Here is a 19,990-nt window from a genome sequence, read left to right as displayed (position 1 = left end):
TAACCCCACTAAACCAAAATCCACCAAAACTAATAACATGTTTAGTACAAAAAGAGGAATTTGCAGTGACGTATGTGTCCTACATACCTCCTTCACTGCTGGTAACCTGAGAAGGTGTCATGGTTTCATTCTCAGCAATAGTCATTTCTCTTCTCCGGTTTTTTTCTTCGTGGAAAAGTAAAAAAGTGTACTGAAAGTGTATAGCTTTGAACTTTAGTCACAGGAGTTCTCGGAGTAATAAGTATAGTTGTTTCAACCTATACAGAAATCTTTGGTCTCAATTCCAGACTTGGAACGGGCCGGGCTTTTGCGAAAAATTGACTATGTTTTAAAATATCGATAAAACTTAAGCGTACGAGACATTTTTGACTATTTTTGATAAAAATTGTGCACATTTTTTGAATCCGGGCCGAGATTTCGCAAGTCTGCTCAATTCCTATATCGAATTCTGAATGCATCCCTTGAATGAATCCAGACGGATATTTTTGACTCATCAAACCCTAGATTGATCCCAAAATTTCACAATTCCTTGAACTCGTCCTTCTCTTATTTTACTTCCTTACCCCTGACCCCCACCCCCACCTAACTCCTTCAAAACAATGATTCATTGGGTGTTCCCTCTTTTCTTTTGTTTTTTTCTCCGTAAACTACCTGACATCATCATTTTTTCGGTCCGTATGTTTTCCAAGTACTTGACACTTGATACTTAAGGCCTCAGTTGTATAACCGATTGAGAGAGAAACGACGAAATCTTTCATTTCTTATCTTTTGCTCTCTTGGCTCTGCTCTCTCAGAGCTCTCGGAGAGGAGTAATAGGTTGTGATATGAGTTTTGTTTGCGCGAATGGTTTTTGGCACTATCTTTGAACGTTTATTAGTTTTTTTTCAAAAGGGGAAAAGAGGGACGGTGTTTGGTTAATAAGAGGCGGATAGTGGGAGGTCTAGGAATAGGTTTCTAGGAGAGCGAGGAGTATAAAAGATAGGCGAGGTGGTATTGGAGTAAAGATTGTAGTATGCTGAGCTAACTTAGGCAAGGTGGGTCTGCTCTTGGCTAGGTCAAGATTGGCTAGGCTACCCTCAGGTTGGCTGAGCTGAAAAATCGAGATCCCTACTTTTGAGATCCTGGGAAGCATATTGTCTAAAATTTTACAAATTTTTTATTAATAAAAAATCATTTTGTAGCTCATGTATAATCTTGAACCTCCGGCCCATTTTGTAAGCTTCATAGGGTCGAAGTCTTGTATTCATTATTTCACCTACCCCAGTTGCAATACCTAACTTTTGTCATAACGATTATGGTCTGACCAGCTAATACCCCCCAATTACCTTCTAACCTAAACCCAAAGATCCTTCCCCCCCGAAACCATCGGACCAACCCATAAGACCAAAGAATACAATCGTATGTAACATATCACTCTCTTTTGCGGCGAAGTGTAAAATCAAAAAGTCCAGTGGGGTCACCCACCCGTCTACCCCCTCCCTCCAACTCTTCTCCCCCAGCACTACAACGAATTCTTCGTTTTCTCAATTTTCACTTCCATTAAGTACAGTTGGACTATTCGTAGCGGGTTTTGGGTTGTAAGATTGTAAAATGGAATGGACACTTAGTTTTTTTAGGTTCAGAAAGACGGAGCTAAAAAATGAGTGTAGTTACGGCTCGGTTTGTTAGAATCGTTTCAACTGAGGACTTCTGATTTTCAAGGTACCGTAACTTGCTGAATTTGATTCAACAGTGCAAATTCTAAAACTTAATTTGATTTTGACCCATTTTTCACTGTGCCGAAACTTAACCTAGTCATGATTAAACTCATCCAAAATGTCTCGGTTTTCTGAAATCATCTATGGCACTCTCGGGTCTCGACACGACTGCTACCATTCTCTAAACTTCCCAACCGAACATAAATTCTCAGTGCCATCCATCCATTCACATGTTTTATGTTTTTCCTTCCCCACATTCACAACTTTCTATTTTTTGCTATCCACTTTTTGCCAACAAGATGTTTTGTAGGTTCATAAATTCTTTAGGCGGCGGACCCCCTTCCCTCTCTTCGTGTTCTTTCGGGCGGCGCCAAGTGGCAGTTGGCGCCAGATTCTTTGTGCTTCTTCTGATGGAGGATTAGAGAGATGGATAAGTGAGAGAGTGCCAGAGAAAGAGAGTGCACTGAGAGTGCGACTTTCAGATGAGGTCTTAAATACCCGCGGAATGAGATAGAAGAGTTCTCAGTTTTCATATTTTTTCTCGGAAGTTTTTGTTGAATTTTTTATGAGTTACTGGAACGGCTAGAGTAGAGTCTGGCCGTGGGGATTACAGTAACCGAAGATACTGTGGTTTTCGTGACAACTTGTAGAGAGCTTGGTCTCGCCACGAAACCTACAGTAACCCAATTGTCGTGGTAGGAACTTATACGAATATCTACCAACCTTAACATATTTTTCTTCCATATATTTTTTCCAATACCTGGTTTCCGTTTTGTCATCGTTATTTAACTTTTAGCATTCTCCATAACCCTTCACTCTCCAATTTTTCAGATGACAGGCCTACTAAAAAGGTCAGCAACAATCAATGAAGCCACACGGACACGTCGTCACAAGTTCGCGTTGAAATATGATTTGAATAATAATACAGAGCAAAAAGAGTTGGAAGCTCAAGAATGTCCATCTGGTGCTGGAATGAGCGAAACGTTTGTGTGGGATTGGCCATTTAGTAGTGATGGTGAGTTTATACGGAAAATGTTATTAGCTTAAATTGTGAAGTTGTTTATTTATTCGATGGATGTAGAGGATGTCGAGACAGAGTTCTTGAAACCAATATCTGATAAAATTTCGAAATGTTGAGGTTACTACATATTTCAGCGTTGTATATATCTAAAACCATAAGAACTATCAAAAAACGGTAAACTACAAAAATATAGCTCGTTTCCAGTCATACATTCTTGTAATTATCCAAACTTTTCTAACATTTGTATTATCCGAAATACAACTAATTTCTTTTCAGGCACCGCGCCAGGAGCATACACGCCAGAGAAGTTCCTCGTTTGTCTGCCATTCAACAAAGGAGGCACCGGAGAGAAGAATGGAACGGTGCGTATCTAGAAAATTCAAATTTTGATTTTTTTTTGTTATCACTTGACCTATTTTTAGCCTTTTTTTCCTGACTCATTTCTTCTAAAAGTATCGTATTACACATGGACCACCTGCCACGTGTAACTGAATATCTTAAACCTATATCATTTGTTTTCAGACAAAGAAGTTCGAGCGAATCGCCGAATCGGATTTCTCATGGAGCATGGGATTATCTCGTGACGCTGAACTCGGATCCACGTGCTTTTGGCGACTGGAAATTGAGATTATTCGGAATATGAATGCTATTGTGTTGATTGCGTCGAGGTAATTTACACTGGGAATTTTAAAGAAATCGGTTCATTAATAATAAGTCAAGTTAAAAGTGCTGAAACTTTTATAGCAGGGATCTATCACAAAAACTACAGTAAGCCAATTAAAAGATGCATAATGTTGTTTTGTGAGGGAAGCAATCCTTGAGCCTATGCGCCTTTGAACTGGGTTACTGTAGTTTTCGTGGTTAGACCATATCCGCCCTCATATTAATTCCGTTCACATTTTCCAGAGACATCAGCCGTTACTATGAAAACACGAAACGCCTGAAGCGTGTCCGTAAAATGTATCGTCTTCCTGAATTCTATGACGTCACTACAGTAACCACAACCATGTATGATTGGGCAGTTGTCGTGGAGGCCCAGAAGAAATCAATCAATAGACCAACAATGCGTCGTGCCTCTACATTCCAATAAATCGTGATGCAACGGCGCTCTAGTGATAATTTCGAAGGTGAAATGTCAGTAGAGCGCAGAAGCGTTTTTTTTTGAAATTTTTACCTACCCGAAGTTTTCTTTCCCCAACGTACTCCCTTTTCCCGCGTAGTACAGTATTCCACTTCTATTTTTTCTTTTCTCTGGAAAAATAGGAAATTGTAAATTTTTTTTTCTTTTTAATGTATTTATTGTGCTATTCACATCACAACCGTACGCCGAAAAAAAAATCAATAAAAAATTCCCAAAAAATCAGAAAAATATGGAAAGTAGAAGGGTTCCCGTATGGCACGGAATATGGAGAGGGAAGGGGGATTCGAAGAGAAAAACTAGGAAAGAGAATTAATCGGTCGTTGACTCATCATCGGTATCGGATGCCTCGTACCAGAAGACGTCGGAGCCAGTTTCGGCGGCTTCCTGTAAAAAAAGAATATAAGTTTTATTTTTTGAAAAATAATTGTTGTGTTCGTATTCCACTCAACGAGAGCTTTCAGAAAAATATAATCATGCATTGGTTTTATACAGATTGGGTCTTGCCACGACAGCTACAGTATCCAAGTCCATACCGTATTTTCTTTGGGGGGACCGTTGGGTTTCACCGAACCATGGCATGATTATACTTTTCTGAATGCTCTCGTCACACTGAATTCGATTTGCCTATTTTCTCCCTCACCTGCACTTGATTCGGCCTCCTCTGTTGTGTTCCATTTGGCATTGGGGCTCTACACACGAATTCCTCTCCGAAGAAGTAGGCTCCACTGTCTCCGAGTGAAATATACGTGTTGCCAGTATCCAAATGTCTCGGGAATATTGGCATTCCAGAGGGTGTTTGTGCTTTTAAATGACGAAGATATCCCATCACTTGCTTATCGGTTAGGGAGAACACTCGGAAGACTGAATTCATTGTTTGCCACGTGGCATTTGTAAGGGATTGGGCATTGGATTGAATCTTCTCGGAAAGGGTACGGTCTCCAATTTCTGAGAGTTTTTCAGCAGTGATACGGAGAAGGGAGGAGGATGGAATGGTTGGTGGAATGAAGATCTGGAAAAAATGAATGTGCGAATGGAAGTTTTTCGTAGGTTGTTTCTGGTTTCAAGTGGGGACGGTCTAGCCATAAGTAAGCCAAGTTAAAAGACGCGAATCGTTTTTTGTGGCGTTACCGGATTTGGCTAAACATAAGCGTGATGAAATTTTTGAAACATCTCGGTGCGATCAAACTTGTCAAATTTTGGCTCGGCCAGTTTCGGCCCGGTCAACCCGGCTTCAAGAAAAGGTACCTTTTTGACCGAAGTTTTTGAAGATTTTAAAGATTTTACATAAAAAATTCAATTTTTGATAAATAGCTGGCGTTTGATTGAATCCTAAAGTATAGAAAAATTCAATTTCAACATTTTTGAAAATTTCGTTCAAAATTTCGTTCAGAAGATATTTGAATTTTAAACCCCGGGCCGAGAAAAATTTCGATTAAGACTTGAACTTTAACGTATTCAAGTCAACTTTAACGTATTCAATAAAGTTCACTTATTTAACCAGATCGAGATTTATATTAGGAGCAATTTTGGTGTACCATATGCGCCTTTAAACCGAGGTACTGTGTTTGACGTGTTGGGACCAGTATTTCTTCGAAGTATCTGTTATTTATCAACATGTTAGAATCAAGGCTCAATCCCACACCCCTATCCTTCCTTCTTTAACAAGTCCCCTCACATTCTAATTCCAATTCAAAAAACCTCTCCAACTCCATCGTTATTTCACACAGTCAATGGTTTTGTGGCACGAGGTGTCTCCCTTTGGGGGTACCAGCCGTGGTACCTGGACACCTTTTCTCTCTTTTTATGTGCAAATGCCAATAGTACATACCATTATGATTCATGACCCTTCTCTCTCTTCTTTTCTCTCCTTTTTTCGAATGTTTACCTCCTTTCGAAGTCTATGTGAAGCAATAAGGAAAGCGAAAGTTGAGACAAGAATTGGGAAATTAGAAGATTCATTATTTGGTCAAGGTCATGACGTGGCATGATTGGCTCAAAATCAAAAGGATAGAGCCAGAAACTTTAAAAAATAAGGTAATGAGATTGTGCGGGATTAGACGAGTCAGAAAAGTATAATCATGCCAGGGCATCGAGCTGAATGCGAAAACTACAGTATCGGAATTTAAAGGCGCACACCGTAGTACCAGTGTGAGACCCAAAAGTCATGTTTATACTTTTTTGAACCGTCCTGATAAGAAAAAATCAAGGAACTTGGTTTTGTAGTTCTCAGGTACAAATGGGAGAGGTTTTGGCAGTTTTTAGCGATTCTGTTTTCAAAATGAATCGAGAAATTTCGTAACTTAGCTTGCATTCGTTTTCATGGATTTTTGCTGAGAACATTTTAAAAGTTTTTTATCCAAAAGTGTGTTTATCTCACCTCCAATCCTTGCTGGACTTTTTGACTCAACGCCACCATCATCGGCTGGATATTCTCAAATGTGGTGGAAAGATAGACAGATTGCTCAATTGATGATGTGGAAGTGCATGGGCCGTCATTTCCAACATTTTGCAATACTTGTGTCATTTCATTGATATTTTGGAGCATCTCTGCGATAACTGAATCCAAATTAGCGAAATCTTCGAAAGAATGACGGCGGCCTGCTTGTTGGTGTTCCTGTGAATATATAGAGTTGGGCATGATGCCGGATTAAATAAAAAACTAACCATTTGTCTATTTGGTCTCAACTCGAAAGAAACCGACGGTGCTTGCTGTGCCTGTGGAATAACTTGCGCGACGGCGGCGGCTACTGCCGGAATGACGACTGGAGCCATCGCTGCTGCTGGAGGCGTGGCTTCTTGTCTTCGCCTTCTAGCTGTGACCACTGCCGCCTGGGGTTTTCGGTTGCTATGACGATGAAGACGGGCGGATAGAGAGGAATTCGAGACGAATCTGCAATAGGGAATGTGTGAGAAATGGAGGGAATGGAGAGGGGGGGAATGAAGTCAGATGGATATGGAGAGTGATAAAGAGATGAAGAGGGTGGGAAAGAAAGAAAAAGAGAGACATATGAAGATTAGAAAAGAGGAGGACTAAGTGTGTATTAACATGGGATTGGGATTCCAAGATTCCAATACTAGTTGGAGAATCAAAAGACCCGAGATGTGGAATTTCATCAGATGGGCCCTTTAATTTGTTCAGTTTTAGCAGAAATTGTCCAACTTTGAGAGTGTGAAATGGTAATACTGATTGCCTAATCAAGTATATTTTTATGAATCATGCAGTTTAAAAGTAGCGCTCAATTTTTGAAGTTGACAACTTTTTGGTACTTTCCCTCCCTAGAGAGTAATGGTAATTTTAAGACGACAACTCAAAAATCGCAAAAGTTTTTCAACAAAAAAACGAGGCTCGTGGCGGGCGCAATGATCTCTCCCATGTCTTGACTACACTGCTGGATTTTCGACTTTTCTGATCGCCGAGTTCAGCTCCAATTTCAATTCCTTACTACACCTCCTACCCCGAAATTCCAAAAATACTCCCTAAGTTGACTTCATAAATAAGCCAGTCATAAGCGATGATTAGTTTTGCTCACGCAACCGACACACCTTCTTGCTCTCCAGTTTTCACGTCTTCTCTGAGAGACTCCACATATTTTAATCCCTCCCCACCTTTTCGAACAAATTAAAATGCAACTCCCTTCCCTCCCTTCTGCTTTTCGCTTTTCTATCTCGACTCGTTCCGGTACTAATGAGAGGGGCTTCTCTTCTTCCGGATGGAGAGAATAGGGGGGATTAAAAAGGAGGGAATGAAGGAAAAGGTTGGATATCTAAAGGTGGAAATGGGGAATTGAAATTGGAAAAGAGATTAAGAGTGGAGCACGGAGAGTTTTGGAGATTTAGCTTAGACAGCAACTTTGACATGGTGTCAGAGGGGGTCTCAAGTTATGGAGCTATGTTTTCGTAGTTGATCACTTGTTTGTACAAGCCGTACACAAGCTGTAACGGGCGGTAAAAGTGGCTATCGAAATTTTGGGCAACTTGGCTTCAAAGGGCTATAACTCGTCAGGGTTGGTGCGGGCAAATAAGGTCAACTGGAAAAATATAGCCCTTGGACACCTCTCCAAAATTTTTTAAATCCAAATCCAGAATGATTTTTATCGGTACTTAAAAAATACGTTTTTTGTTAAAAACTCACCTTTTCGGGTGGTTGATACGTGGCATTTTCTTCTTCTTTCTTCTTTTTTCGATGCCTATGAAATCGACGTTCGGCTAGGTGTCCGTTGTGTTGTGTTACCTATAAAAATTGATATATAAAGGCATGAAAAGGGGAAGAAGCAAACACATCGAAAGAGGGTGATGGCTCATAAAAATCACAAAGGGGGACCCCTATTTGGTTTAGGACAGTCGGCTGGTCTGAGAGAGAGGGTACTTGTCTTTTGGCAACTAAAGAGGGGGAATGAGAGAGAGATAAGCTTATGAGTTGGCTCGCCGAGCAAGGGGACGACGGTAAATATGTACTTTTAGGTGGACAGAGGAATGGGGACAGATATGATTGTAAATAGTTAGACGAGGAAGTAATAGTTAGGTTGGGCACTGAGTTTAATTAGGGAAAAATCAGTTTTTGCATCGAAAATAGCACAACTTTACGATAAAAATTGAAAAAGTGGAGAGAAGAGCGCTTCGAAGCTAACAAACTCCGCAACTGATAGGAACATGGTACTTATCTATTGCAGCACAAATTGTATATCACCAAATGTTGAATTCTCTTTCTCTCTTTTTCTGATTGTTGCCAAATTATCAACCTTTTTCGCCCTTTCTCCCGAAATGCTGTGTTATAGAACACGGACGTTTTTTATCAGCGAAGAAGTGGGGGAAAGAGAATTTTTTAGTTGAATTGGAATAAATATATGTATTTTTGAACAATTATGGATTTGAAAATTGGAAAAGATAGAAGAGAGTGCAGGCAGGCTAGAGTGTCTGACTTCTCTGCGTCTCTCGAGTAAGGTTGCTGACTTTGAAGCGTTATAACTTTGGAAAAAAAAGGAGCTTTCGAAAATTTATCAAAAAGTAAAATGTAGAACATTTCAAGGGGTTTATTTTGATTTTAAGTTTGAATTGAATACGATTTTGGTGTAGAAGGAGGGTGCATAGAAGCATGAGTCTCTACAAGAGTGGCTGAACTGGAAGTGTTTTTTTTAACGAGAACGGTTATCGAAAATTACAACCCAGACAAGATAGGCTCTTTTAATGTCGTCCATTTGAAATTATTGCTGCAATTTAGCTGCAGAGGGAGAGCGCAGAGAAGCTAGAGTGTCTGCCTTCTCTGTGTCTCTCAGAGCCAACTTTAACTGGTTATATCTCGAAAAGATGACAAGCTATCAAATGGTTGTTAACTACCAAATTGAAGATTACGTCAAGGGCTACATTTTTGTTCTTGGTCTTTTTTTTTTAGCTCTCACAATTTTTAAGTTATAGCGTTTCAAACAATCCCTACTTTCTAGCTCTCCAGGGAGATGACGCAGAGAAGCTCGACCCTCTGACTTCTCTGCGCTCTCTTTCTCTCTCCTTCCAAAGCTTAAAAGATTTCCCACAAACCTCTTCCAGGTAATAAAGTGAAATGAAAAAAGAAAGAAGAAGACTAATTAGTGGTGGCGGTAGGCGTGTGTATACAACGTCTTCTTCTTCTTCCTTTCCACACTCCGACCATAAAATCTTATCATTTCTCTCTTCTTCTTCTTCTTCATTTGGAATCAATCAATACCAGAAGATTACACTACAAAAAAGAGAAGAAAAAGGAAGAAGACAGGTCTCGTGTCTTGTTTCTCCGAATGGGAAAGGAGTACTGTACCTGTCCCGACCCCTTCTTCTTCGAAAAGAGAAAAGTTAGTACATTAGTCAGATTCCCCCCTCTCTCATTTATTGGTTTTCGACACTCTAGATATTTTTCCAAACAATAGAAAACAGAAATAATAGAATGATGATGTGGTTTTGTTGAGAGAGAGAGAAAGAGACGGAGAGAAAGCGTTTTGAAGAGAAAAAAAATGTAGATTAGATAATGATGGTGCATCGTGACGGAATTGAGGAGTTTGGGTTTGGAAGATAAGTGAGAAATTGATTGAAAAAAAGCAGAGTCGATAGGAAATGTTGATTACAAAAGTTGTGTAATTTAGGAAAGGAGGGAGCAAAAAATATGGTGAAATTTGGTCTTGTTTTACAGGTACCAGTGGGTTGTCCTGATCTCAAAAATGAAGATTTTTGGAGGTTTTCGAACTGAAACAAACTTAAATTGAATGATAAAATGGATAATTTTCAGTGGTTTCATCAATAAAGACGTCTATATCTTATTTCTTATTTTATGGGGTTATTCATGACATGTAAAAGTGTATTTTAATACGTATTTCCCTTTCTCACGAACGGCGAAACGGCAAACGGCGTCTTTTTTCATATTTTTCTATACAAGATATCGAAAAATGCAAAAAAGGGAAAAATACTGTTAGACTAACGTTAAATCGGGATTTGTAAAAAAATAAATTCTCGACGGTCGTGAATAAGGAAAATAACCCCATTAGACTTTGCAAAAAAAGTATTTTGAAGCGGGAAAAGATTCTCCTAAATTAAAACTAGGATCGGGCGGTCTCGAGTACTAAAAAGTGATCAAGAGTAGCTCGGATCCATTCAAAACGGTTCTGAGTGAACACGAATTGTAGAAAAGTTTTTGAATAACCAAAAATCTGGGAAGCTTAGAAGCTTGGGTAAAAACTGTTTAAAACTTTAAAAGAAAAAATACAATGTTCAGTATTAAAACCACGAATTAATGCTCAACGTTGAAAAGCGCAAAAAGATGAAATTTCGACATGAAAAATTATTCGTAAAACAAGAGGAAATATTAGAAATAATCAAAAATCGCCCGGAACATTCCAGAGATTTCAAATTTCCAAACATTGCAACTTTCAAAAAAATCTCCCGGAAAACGGTGTCTTTCCCAAAACTTTTCGTTTCCCAGAGAATCCTCGAAAAATCGAAAATAAAAGAAGGGGAACAAAAGAAACAGATAGTTTTTTTTTTGCTGTATTTGTTTTCCATATGACTCGTTTCCCCTCCCCCCACTCCTATCTCTTCTTTTTTTCTTCTTAACTGACAAGTGACGGTCAACGGGGACGACCGCTCGGTCTAGGGGGGTTGGACACCCAGCAGCACGATCTGTTTGTTGTGTTTTCAGTGATGATGATGATGGTTAGGGAAAATATGAGAAATTGTGCAGAACTGGCATTGGAAATATAGAGAAATTTCTGGCATAGAGAGGGATTTTACCGTAAAACTTCTAATAGAGGTGACCCCAGTAGCAGAGCAAGAGTTTAGAGCACAATATCTCAACTGCCATGAGGGCTATCAAATTTATTCCAACTGAAGAAATATTTTATAAATATTCAGCCATATTTTGTATGATGGCACTTTTTGATATCTCCTTTGAGAAAAAAGATATACTGCATTAAATAGGCTTTGTCGGGGGCACCTCTATTAAAGGTTTTACGGTATTTGACACACTCGAGACATGAAATTACCGTGAAAACTGAATCTTTCTAGTAAAATTGCAAGTAGCAAGTGAGAAAATTCCAAATGCCTTCAGAATAGAAAAAAACATTGGATAGATCCTGCGTCCTCCTCAAGACCTACTTGCAATTAATCAGGAAACAAGAGAGTAGTGGTCAAAACATAGTAACCTACTTTTTTAGAATAGAAAAAATGGGAAAAACAAGAATGAAAAAGATTTGCAACATTCTCAAGCAGGCACGGAATAATCCCAGCATGAAAAGTATAGTCCCGCAGTTTCAGAGCTACTAACAGATTGTGAAAATCATTGGAATTCAAGAAAGACCGAAAAACGATGAGAACAATTGCCGAAAAATTTTTAAAGTTAGAACATTTCGAACTGCCATAACCCTCTTCAATCAGATTCAAAATTCTCGAAATCTAAAATTTTGAACTCAGCAGACCACACCGGTTCAGAAAACTATAATCATGCCTAGGTTTGCAGCAAAATGAGTCTCACCACGATAACTGCAGTATTCTGGTCAAAGGCACATACAGTAGTATCTTGGGGAGACCGATTTGAGTTGAAATCTAGGCATTATTATACTTTTCTGAAAGCTCACCGTTAGCTTAATTAAAGAATACTGGTTTTATCAGAGATAACCGAATTAAGAAAAAAATACAACAGCTTTTATTAGAACGACACGCTTCTTACAACCACGCTCTACCGAAACCGAAAAAAATTGTGTGCGAAGTTGAGAGGCTCAGAGAAAAAGGGATATTTCTCAAGGGGATTTCGGTGGAGCGCAGTTGTAAGAACTGTGCAGAGCTAATACAAGAAAAAAATGAGAAAATTTAAATTTGAATTGAAAATTTTCAAAAACCGCAAGATTAGAGCTTTAACCGACAAATGCAGTAATTAAGAAAACGCTCAAAATTTTGAAATTCAATAAAATAGAATTAATAACCAGCTTTGCTATATTAACAATTGTCAAATAAATACAAAATGGATACCGCAATACCACCAGCCTAACCACCAACCACCTAAATTTACTCTAACTAATACCTTAATCCAGAGTATAAATACTCCTTCTTCTAACTTCCGCCGCCCGTCCCCCCTCCCCCCACTAATTACCGTATCTGTGTCGGACAATCTCTTAGGAGAAAAAAAGAATCCCGAAGTGTGTCAAAAACGATTTAGGTAATTAAAATGACACTTTTTTGTCAGAAGATCTAACGGCGGCGGAAACATATTACGAGGTAAAATGTGTTGAAAAAAGAGAATATAATTGGGGTGAGTAGTGGAATGACCTGTGGTGGAGATGGTGTCTTCCGAAACTCCGCCCACTTTTTGGAGGGGGAGATTCTTGGGTGAAGAAGAGAGGGAGAGATTGAGAGGAGGAGATTGCAATCGAGATTGGACCGCAATTGTTTCGTGGGATGACCTTTTTCGACCGTTTGATAACATTATTACGAATTGGAACGGTTTTCGGGTAATATGTTAGGTGTGTTTATGATCTGCAGAGAAAGAAAGAGAAGATGATGAATGTGTTTGGATGGTTAGCTATGGGATCGGGGGGTGAAGGTTCTGTTCAGGCTTAACGAATCTCGCATGTTCATAGTCAAGCATCTTATTTTGATTGAGTTTCAACTTGACTGGTTTTGAAGCGGTCCCAAAAAATCGCGAGTTTAATTGTGCATGGCTATCTTTGAGACAGTGACGGTGCGATGTATTGTCTGATGCTTACATAACCAAACAAGAAAAAGTCTAGAGTTACATTTCCACAGTCGACAAGTTTTTATTATAAGCTTACCATGAAAAGATAAGGTACCACTAATAGAGATGCATTCTTTAGCAAGAGTTTAGAGCACAATATCTCAACTGTCTTGAGAGCTATAAAATTTTTTTCAACTGAAGAAATATTTTATAAGTATTCAGCTATATTTTGTCTGTTTGCAACTTTTTGATATCTCCTCTGAGAAAAAAGATATACCGCGTTAAATTGGTTTTGTTGGGGGCACCTCTATTAAAGGTTTTACGGTATCAGTAGCAAGCAGCGGGAACCTAGTTTATAATTGTCATAACTTTGAAGGAACGGCTGTAAAAAATGTGTGAGCTGCAATAATGCTGTTCCGAGTTTGGCCGTTTTTTCGGTGTAAAAAGTTCTGAACTGTGACAGAGGAGATGATGCAGAGAAGAAGGACTGTGTAGCTTTAAAGGCATCTAACTCGAAACCTAAAAAATGTTTTCGAAAAATGTCAACTACAAAAACGGACATCTTTTTTTCACCTCTCCTATAAATTTTAATTCAAAACTATAGAAAAAGACCAAACACTCTTCTCTAGTTTTCCCTCATCTTCTAATTTCCCCTCTCTCATCAACCTTACCAAAACATTCCTCCCCTATGTAATAAAAACTGTCAAATATACCGCACAGTATCATAAACCCATAAAATATGTATCTACCTTACCGCCAAAAAGATATCCTATTCCTCCTCCTCAATTCGGAAAAGACCTCATATTGACCGGACCCTCGTGCCTTCTCTATCTTGCCACGTCATCTCTAAATCTCAATTAGATTGTCATCGGCAGGGACCTTTTTATGTTCAAGGTCAATTTTAGATTAGGGGTGTGGTAATAAAGGGGGAGGAAGAGGAGAGGGTGGCTAACGGGAAGTTACGTAACAAGTGAAGCAACACTAGCGATCCTAATCCTAGACTCTTAGCTTTACGCCATCCATTCTATTGTGATCTACTACTCTGTCTGTCTATTCTTGATCTCGAGACGTACTTCTGAATTTCAAGGTTGTTTCCTAGACACGCACATCATAACCTTTCGGCTGGAGTCATGCAGTGTTCCGTATGCATTTGATGAAGTTTCTAAAAATAGAACAGAGACAAGTTGCTTACAAATTTTTTGTTGTAATGCCTCAGCTTCAAGGTTAGTTTTGTAAGACTTGTGATTGAGATTTGATGAAATCAAAATGAGAGGGATAAGAGTAAGGAAGGTTGTCTGGCATAGGTTCGTATAGATATAGTGGGAGATTGTATTAGATGAATAGAAAACTGAAATTGTGAGGGGGGCTATTAGCACGGCACACTTCTTACAACCGCGCTCTACCGAAACCAAATAAAATTGTGTGCGAAATTGAGAGACTCACTATCAGAGAAAAATAGACATTTTTCAACGGCATGGAGCGATGTTGTAAGAAATGTGTCGTGCTATTATGAATACCTACGTTTCAAAAAATTTAATGTATCGACCTAGAGTTTATCCGTAAAATTTCCAACCGAGTTTCAGTTCTTAGCAGGTTTTAGATTAACATCAGATCGTTCCAAAACTAGGCATTCTGAATATCAAGTTGTGTCAAAACGGTGAAGAACTAGGACACTTTAAAACCGAAAAAGTGTAAGCCAAGGATTCTAATGATCATAAAAGGGGAATAATACCTAAAACTTTGTTCATGTTAGCCCAGTTCCTTGTCAGATTCCGAAAAGTCCTTGTTTTGAAATGACTGGTTCCGAAACGTCCCTACTTTGAATATACTTCCCCTCCCTCTCTTCTTCACCTTTCTAAGTTCACATAATTCTTTAAAATAATTCAATTTCCAGGTTCTAATCAGCTAAAAACGAACTCTCACATCCATACATTGACCTCTTCCACTTTTTTCATGAAAAACTCTCCAAACAAATGCTCCACACAAACAAAAATCATGACAGCTGACTGTCTCTAACACCCCAAAAAATCTCTACAGAAAAACTCCTATTCCAAATCAAAAAAACGTACCAAAAACAAAAAATCGTATCAAATCTATTCCTGTAAACTACGAAATCAGCTGATGCTAAACCAATTTCCAAACGGAAAAATGAATAAACAAAAGTGAGTGAAAAGAGCAAAATGACACTGAAGAGTCTCGTCTCGACTCTCATTTTACACCTTGTTGTCAGCCAGTTGAATCGGTTTAGAAGAGAGAAGAGAGAGGGGAACCAACTGACCACCGGATAAATAATTACAACTTCTTACTTCTTCTGAATCTCTTTCGATTAAATTTTTGTTTCTCTCGGGAGAAGAGTGACAGTTGTTCTTGTTGTTTTGAGGTAACCACTTCGGCTTATCTTGACCCCAAAATCTGGATTTCTCATGCAGTGTTAAGATTATTTTTCAGCGATTTTCATCATTTATTGATTGGCTTTTCTTGCTAATTGATTTTTCTAACTTTTCAATCAGTCAATTCCCATTTTTAGATGCTCCTCCTCCCTCCTCTGATACCCATTCTCCTCTTCGTCATCCCTATATCCAGTACGAGAACCCCTCCCAGATACACAATCGACTTGGATGAGCACCCATCTCAACGATGGAATCAAGTTATCAAGGATCATTTGGACTATTTGCCCGGAGTTGTCGAAGAGAGCAAGTGAGTTGCGGGATTTTTGTGGTTATTGGGTAGAAGATACTGAGAATTCATGAAAAAGAGGTATGCAAAAAGCTCAAAAAGCCTTCTGTGGAAGTTTGAATTAGAAGAAATTTGGTCGAGTTGTTGAGATGAGATTCTAGAGAAAATGGTTTGAGTCCAACCGATAGCAAAATTTTTTCTGAAAGCGTTTCCACGCTGTTGTGAGACAACTTTTGATATTATTCAGACTTTGAGGAAGTTCTGAAAAATCATCAAAAATGTTCACATTTTCGATGAAAAATTGAAAAAAAAATTGTTTAATTTTGGGGCCTTCGGGCCTTGTTGGGCCTTGCCGGGACTTACTCGGCCTTGCTGGCCCTTGCTGGGCCGGGAGGAGTATGAAAAATTGGAGATTTGGTCCACCTCCTGATCACTCTTTCAACATAGTCATATTCTCTTTCTCCAAATCTTGCCCTCATTTCAAAACTCTTTTCGATCTTAATTAATCTTCCTCCTCCCCCCTTTTTTCTTCATTTCCCGTGATCCACCACTCCATATATTTCATTTCAATCATGATCTTGCCCCCTCTTCGATTTCTTCAAATCTTCATTCTACACAAATCAGTACAAGTCAATCAAAAATTTCGAAAGAAGGAGGGAACACCCATCAATCACGTCTCACCTTCTTGAGAAGTAGATGAATTGATGAGGAGGAATTGAAACGAACTGAAGGGAGAGAGTTCTTCGTATCATTTGGCGCCATCGGATGGTGTTCGATTCAAGGTTAGATATGTAGATTGACTTGGTGAAGGATAGAGGAACTTGGGAGGATTGAAGTACTGTAGGAGAAGGGATGGAGTTGAGTATCATAACTGTAGTCATAGAAGTACTGTAGTCATAGGAGTACTGTAGTCATAGGAGTACTGTTGTCATAAGTATACTTTAGTTATAGGGATACTGCAGTCATAGGAGTACTGTAGTCATATGGGTACTGTAGTTGTAATAGTACTGTAGTCTTAGGGACCTGTTCCGTTTCAAACAGAGAAAGAGTAAAGATGGTATGGGAGATCCGTAGCTGTTCGAAATCTGACGTTTTGAAACCGGGACATGTGGAAACTGAGACGATTCTAAGCCGTGAAAGTTCCGGTTCCGAAGTGTCCCCATTTCCAAACGTCTAGGTTTGATAAGAAAAAGGTAAAGCTGAAATAAAACATCTGCATATACCGAGAGACTTAACCTGATTAAAACCTGTGCCTCCAAAGATTTGAAATTCAAATTCAAATGTTTTTTACAACCTTGAAAAAACACTTATCCCCACCGTCACAACCAATTTTATCACCCTGCTAAAGTCAACACAACCAACAGAAAAACTAGCTCTCCAAATTAGCGGAATCATAAATATTCCCCTCTATCTCCCCTTAAAATCTCAAATTTTCGAGATTCGATCTCTCTCTCCGAATCAAAATGAAATGAATGTATAAAGTTGGTGTGAATAATGAATCGATCAATCAGTTGGAACAGTATAGAGATGTGAGTGTGTGGGCAGGTAGAAGATAAGGATCTAATCGGCACGAGAGAGGTGACTAAATTAGGGAGTGGTGTGTGGCGTATTGGGGGCGACGGGAAAATGGATGGATTGTGGGAAAATGTGTACAAAATTTTGACGGGAAACGGAATGATATCGGTTGAGATTGAAGGGGATTGAGGGGAAACTGAAATGTTCAGTCGGGCGGTGGATTGGCAGTATGAATGTCAGATTCAAAATTATCTGAAAATCACATTTGCGATGATGCAAAAATTCAAAAACCCATTGGGGGCGTCGAACCCCTGTTGTGGTGCGTGCCGGCCAAAAGTGTACTGCGTCACAGGTGTCACACGGAGAAGGCCGAGGGCGGTGATATTCTCGTTTCTGGGTTAACTTGGACATCTGGACAAACCGACACCCAAAAAACTTTGAATTTTCAGAAAATACATTCCTAAACCTCTTCAACCTTTCGTTTGGTGGGTGGCATCAAAAGTTGAACGATTCTTCCCTCCGGATACTCGATTGGAACTTGAAGGTTAGGAAAAACAGACACACAGACCGACAGGAAAACAGACGATTCCCGATTTTCAGGTATCGCCACACAATCTGGTCTACCACTCGGTGAAATAGTTGGTCTCAATATTTTATACGACATTGCTGCGTTCGATAGAAGACAGTAAGCTCACACAATCTTCTAGTGATGTTCAACTTTCATTATAGCATCTTCGGTCTCGGATGCACTTCGATCGTTGCCCAAAACTCTGCTGGTCGAATTTTCCATGGAAGAAATTTGGATTATGACATGACTGGTCTCCTGAAGAATATCACAGTTTATGTGGATTTCACGAGAAATGGAACAGTGATCTATTCGGGAATCACGTTTGCATTATATAATGGAGTACTGACTGGACAGAGACCCGGGGCTTACAGTGTTAGCTTGAATGCGAGATGTGAGTTTCTGAAGGAATTTGTGACATTACCAACAGACTTAACCTGATTCTAACCTGTGTCTCCAAAGATTTGAAATTCGAATTAAAATGTTTTTACAACCTTGGAAAAACACTTGTCCCCACCGTTACAACCAATTTTATCACCCCGCTAAAGTCTACACAATCAACCGAAAAACTAGCTTTCCAAATTAACGGAATCATAAATAATCCTTTTTGATTGACCTGACTACTTGCGCAAACTTCACCATGTGTTCAGAATGTCAACCTCATTTTTTTCAATTCCCCATTATTTCCAGACTCCGGAGCCTACATTGACAATATCCTCATGGAACTCTACACAAAATTCAAGCGACCAGTCAGTTTCTTTATCCGTGACGTCTTGGAAAGTCAGGAGACGTATACCGATGCAGTGGCTACTCTTTCGAATACTCACTTGTTCTCACCTTCTTATATTATTGTGGCGGGAACCAAAAAGAACGAGGGAGTTGTTATTTCGAGGTGAGAGATCAATCAATTTCCAACCAATATCTAAAAACTCCAGAAACCGATGGGCAGCTGCCAATGTCTACCCTCTCGACATGGATTCCAATCAATGGTTTCTCGTGGAGACTAACTATGACAATTGGCAGAAACAAGGAGATAATCGGAGAATCACTGCAATTCAAAAACTCAAAGAACTCGGGAAGGAAAACTTCAACGAGAAGTCAATGGTGGAAGTGGTGTCTACTATCCCTGTCAGAAATAATTTGACTGTTTTTAGTAGTGTTATTGAGCCGAAGATTCCAAAAGTTTTCGAGGATTTCACATGGGTTTGGGATTGAAATTTCAAGGGTTTTGTATATTTTTTGCAATAAATGTTTATATTTTGAGAATTGTTGTATTCCCAGTTATAGACCGGCTTTTCCTTTTTCAGTGGAAAATGTCCAACTTTGAAAGGGTATTACGGTATCACTGCTTGTCACACTAAGTACAAATTTTTATGGCTCGAACAAACCAAGAATAAAGCTCCATTTTTGTATTTGACAACTTTTTTGTACGGACACTCCCTAGCAAGTTACAAAGTAATTTCTCCCTCAAATCGTCCCATTTAAGTGTAAACGTACAAAAAAGTTGTCCACTATAAAAACGGAACTCTACTTTTGATCTATATGACCCATTAAAAATTTCACATCTTGGGATATTCAGTGATACCATGACATACGCTCAAAGTTGGACATTGCCAACTGAAAAATGTCAAATTGTTTTTCTTACTGAACGGTACTGTACCCCAGCTCCAGATTCACCGAAAAGAAATTGTAGCTGTCCTTCCCGAAGGCTTCTCCCAAGAATTTTCCCAAAAGTATATTTCCACTTGTCTTACTTTCTGAGTCTCTCTCCTCTCTCCCCAATTCTGTTCCTTTCTATATCTGCGTCTCTCTTACGGTGCATACTCTCTTGTTTGCTTTTCCGATGTTTTTGTTCTTTTCGTTGTATTTGTAGTTTCTTTGAATGTTTCAACAGTCTTTTTTGAGAATTATCATACAGTTTTAACTAGAAAAAGTTCAATTTCCGATGAAAAAAATACGGAATTTTCGAACGATTCATTATGGATTATTCTTTTTCTTCTTCAAAAATTTATTTATTTCAAGTTGAATCACTATATTTTTGGAAACCTGATAACTACAGATAGCTTTCTAATCATTCATTGATTTTTCTCCTGAGCTCCACTGATCCCAATCCGAAAACTTTCTGAAGTTGTCTGCGTCTCTTATTACACAAAATATCTCATAACTCGGGAAGAATGAATCGGAGTGTGGG

The 19,990-nt window shown here is 39.0% G+C and overlaps 3 protein-coding genes across 3 annotated transcripts; 2 read left to right on the top strand and 1 right to left on the bottom strand.

The window, feature by feature from the left end:
* Window positions 1–2,528: 2,528 nt before the first annotated feature.
* GCK72_010860 (uncharacterized protein) lies at window positions 2,529–3,808 on the top strand (the record flags this gene model as incomplete). Its single annotated transcript, XM_003111635.2, has 4 exons — window positions 2,529–2,712; window positions 2,995–3,080; window positions 3,241–3,386; window positions 3,625–3,808. The coding sequence occupies 4 exons, from the start codon at window positions 2,529–2,531 to the stop codon at window positions 3,806–3,808; spliced, it is 600 nt and encodes a 199-aa protein (XP_003111683.1).
* Window positions 3,809–4,168: 360 nt separating this feature from the next.
* On the bottom strand, window positions 4,169–8,017 carry GCK72_010859 (uncharacterized protein; the record flags this gene model as incomplete). Its single annotated transcript, XM_003111570.2, has 5 exons — window positions 4,169–4,243; window positions 4,500–4,868; window positions 6,237–6,473; window positions 6,524–6,749; window positions 7,992–8,017. The coding sequence occupies 5 exons, from the start codon at window positions 8,015–8,017 to the stop codon at window positions 4,169–4,171; spliced, it is 933 nt and encodes a 310-aa protein (XP_003111618.2).
* A 7,553-nt stretch (window positions 8,018–15,570) lies between these two features.
* GCK72_010858 (uncharacterized protein) lies at window positions 15,571–19,014 on the top strand (the record flags this gene model as incomplete). Its single annotated transcript, XM_003111740.2, has 6 exons — window positions 15,571–15,740; window positions 17,684–17,778; window positions 17,835–17,919; window positions 17,964–18,193; window positions 18,490–18,691; window positions 18,735–19,014. 6 exons carry the CDS (start codon window positions 15,571–15,573, stop codon window positions 19,012–19,014), a joined length of 1,062 nt encoding a protein of 353 aa, XP_003111788.2.
* Between the last annotated feature and the right edge of the window lie 976 nt (window positions 19,015–19,990).

This window comes from Caenorhabditis remanei, chromosome III (genome assembly GCF_010183535.1).
Source record: "Caenorhabditis remanei strain PX506 chromosome III, whole genome shotgun sequence".
NCBI lineage: Eukaryota > Metazoa > Nematoda > Chromadorea > Rhabditida > Rhabditidae > Caenorhabditis > Caenorhabditis remanei.
This window is presented reverse-complemented; position numbering and strand designations above follow the sequence as displayed.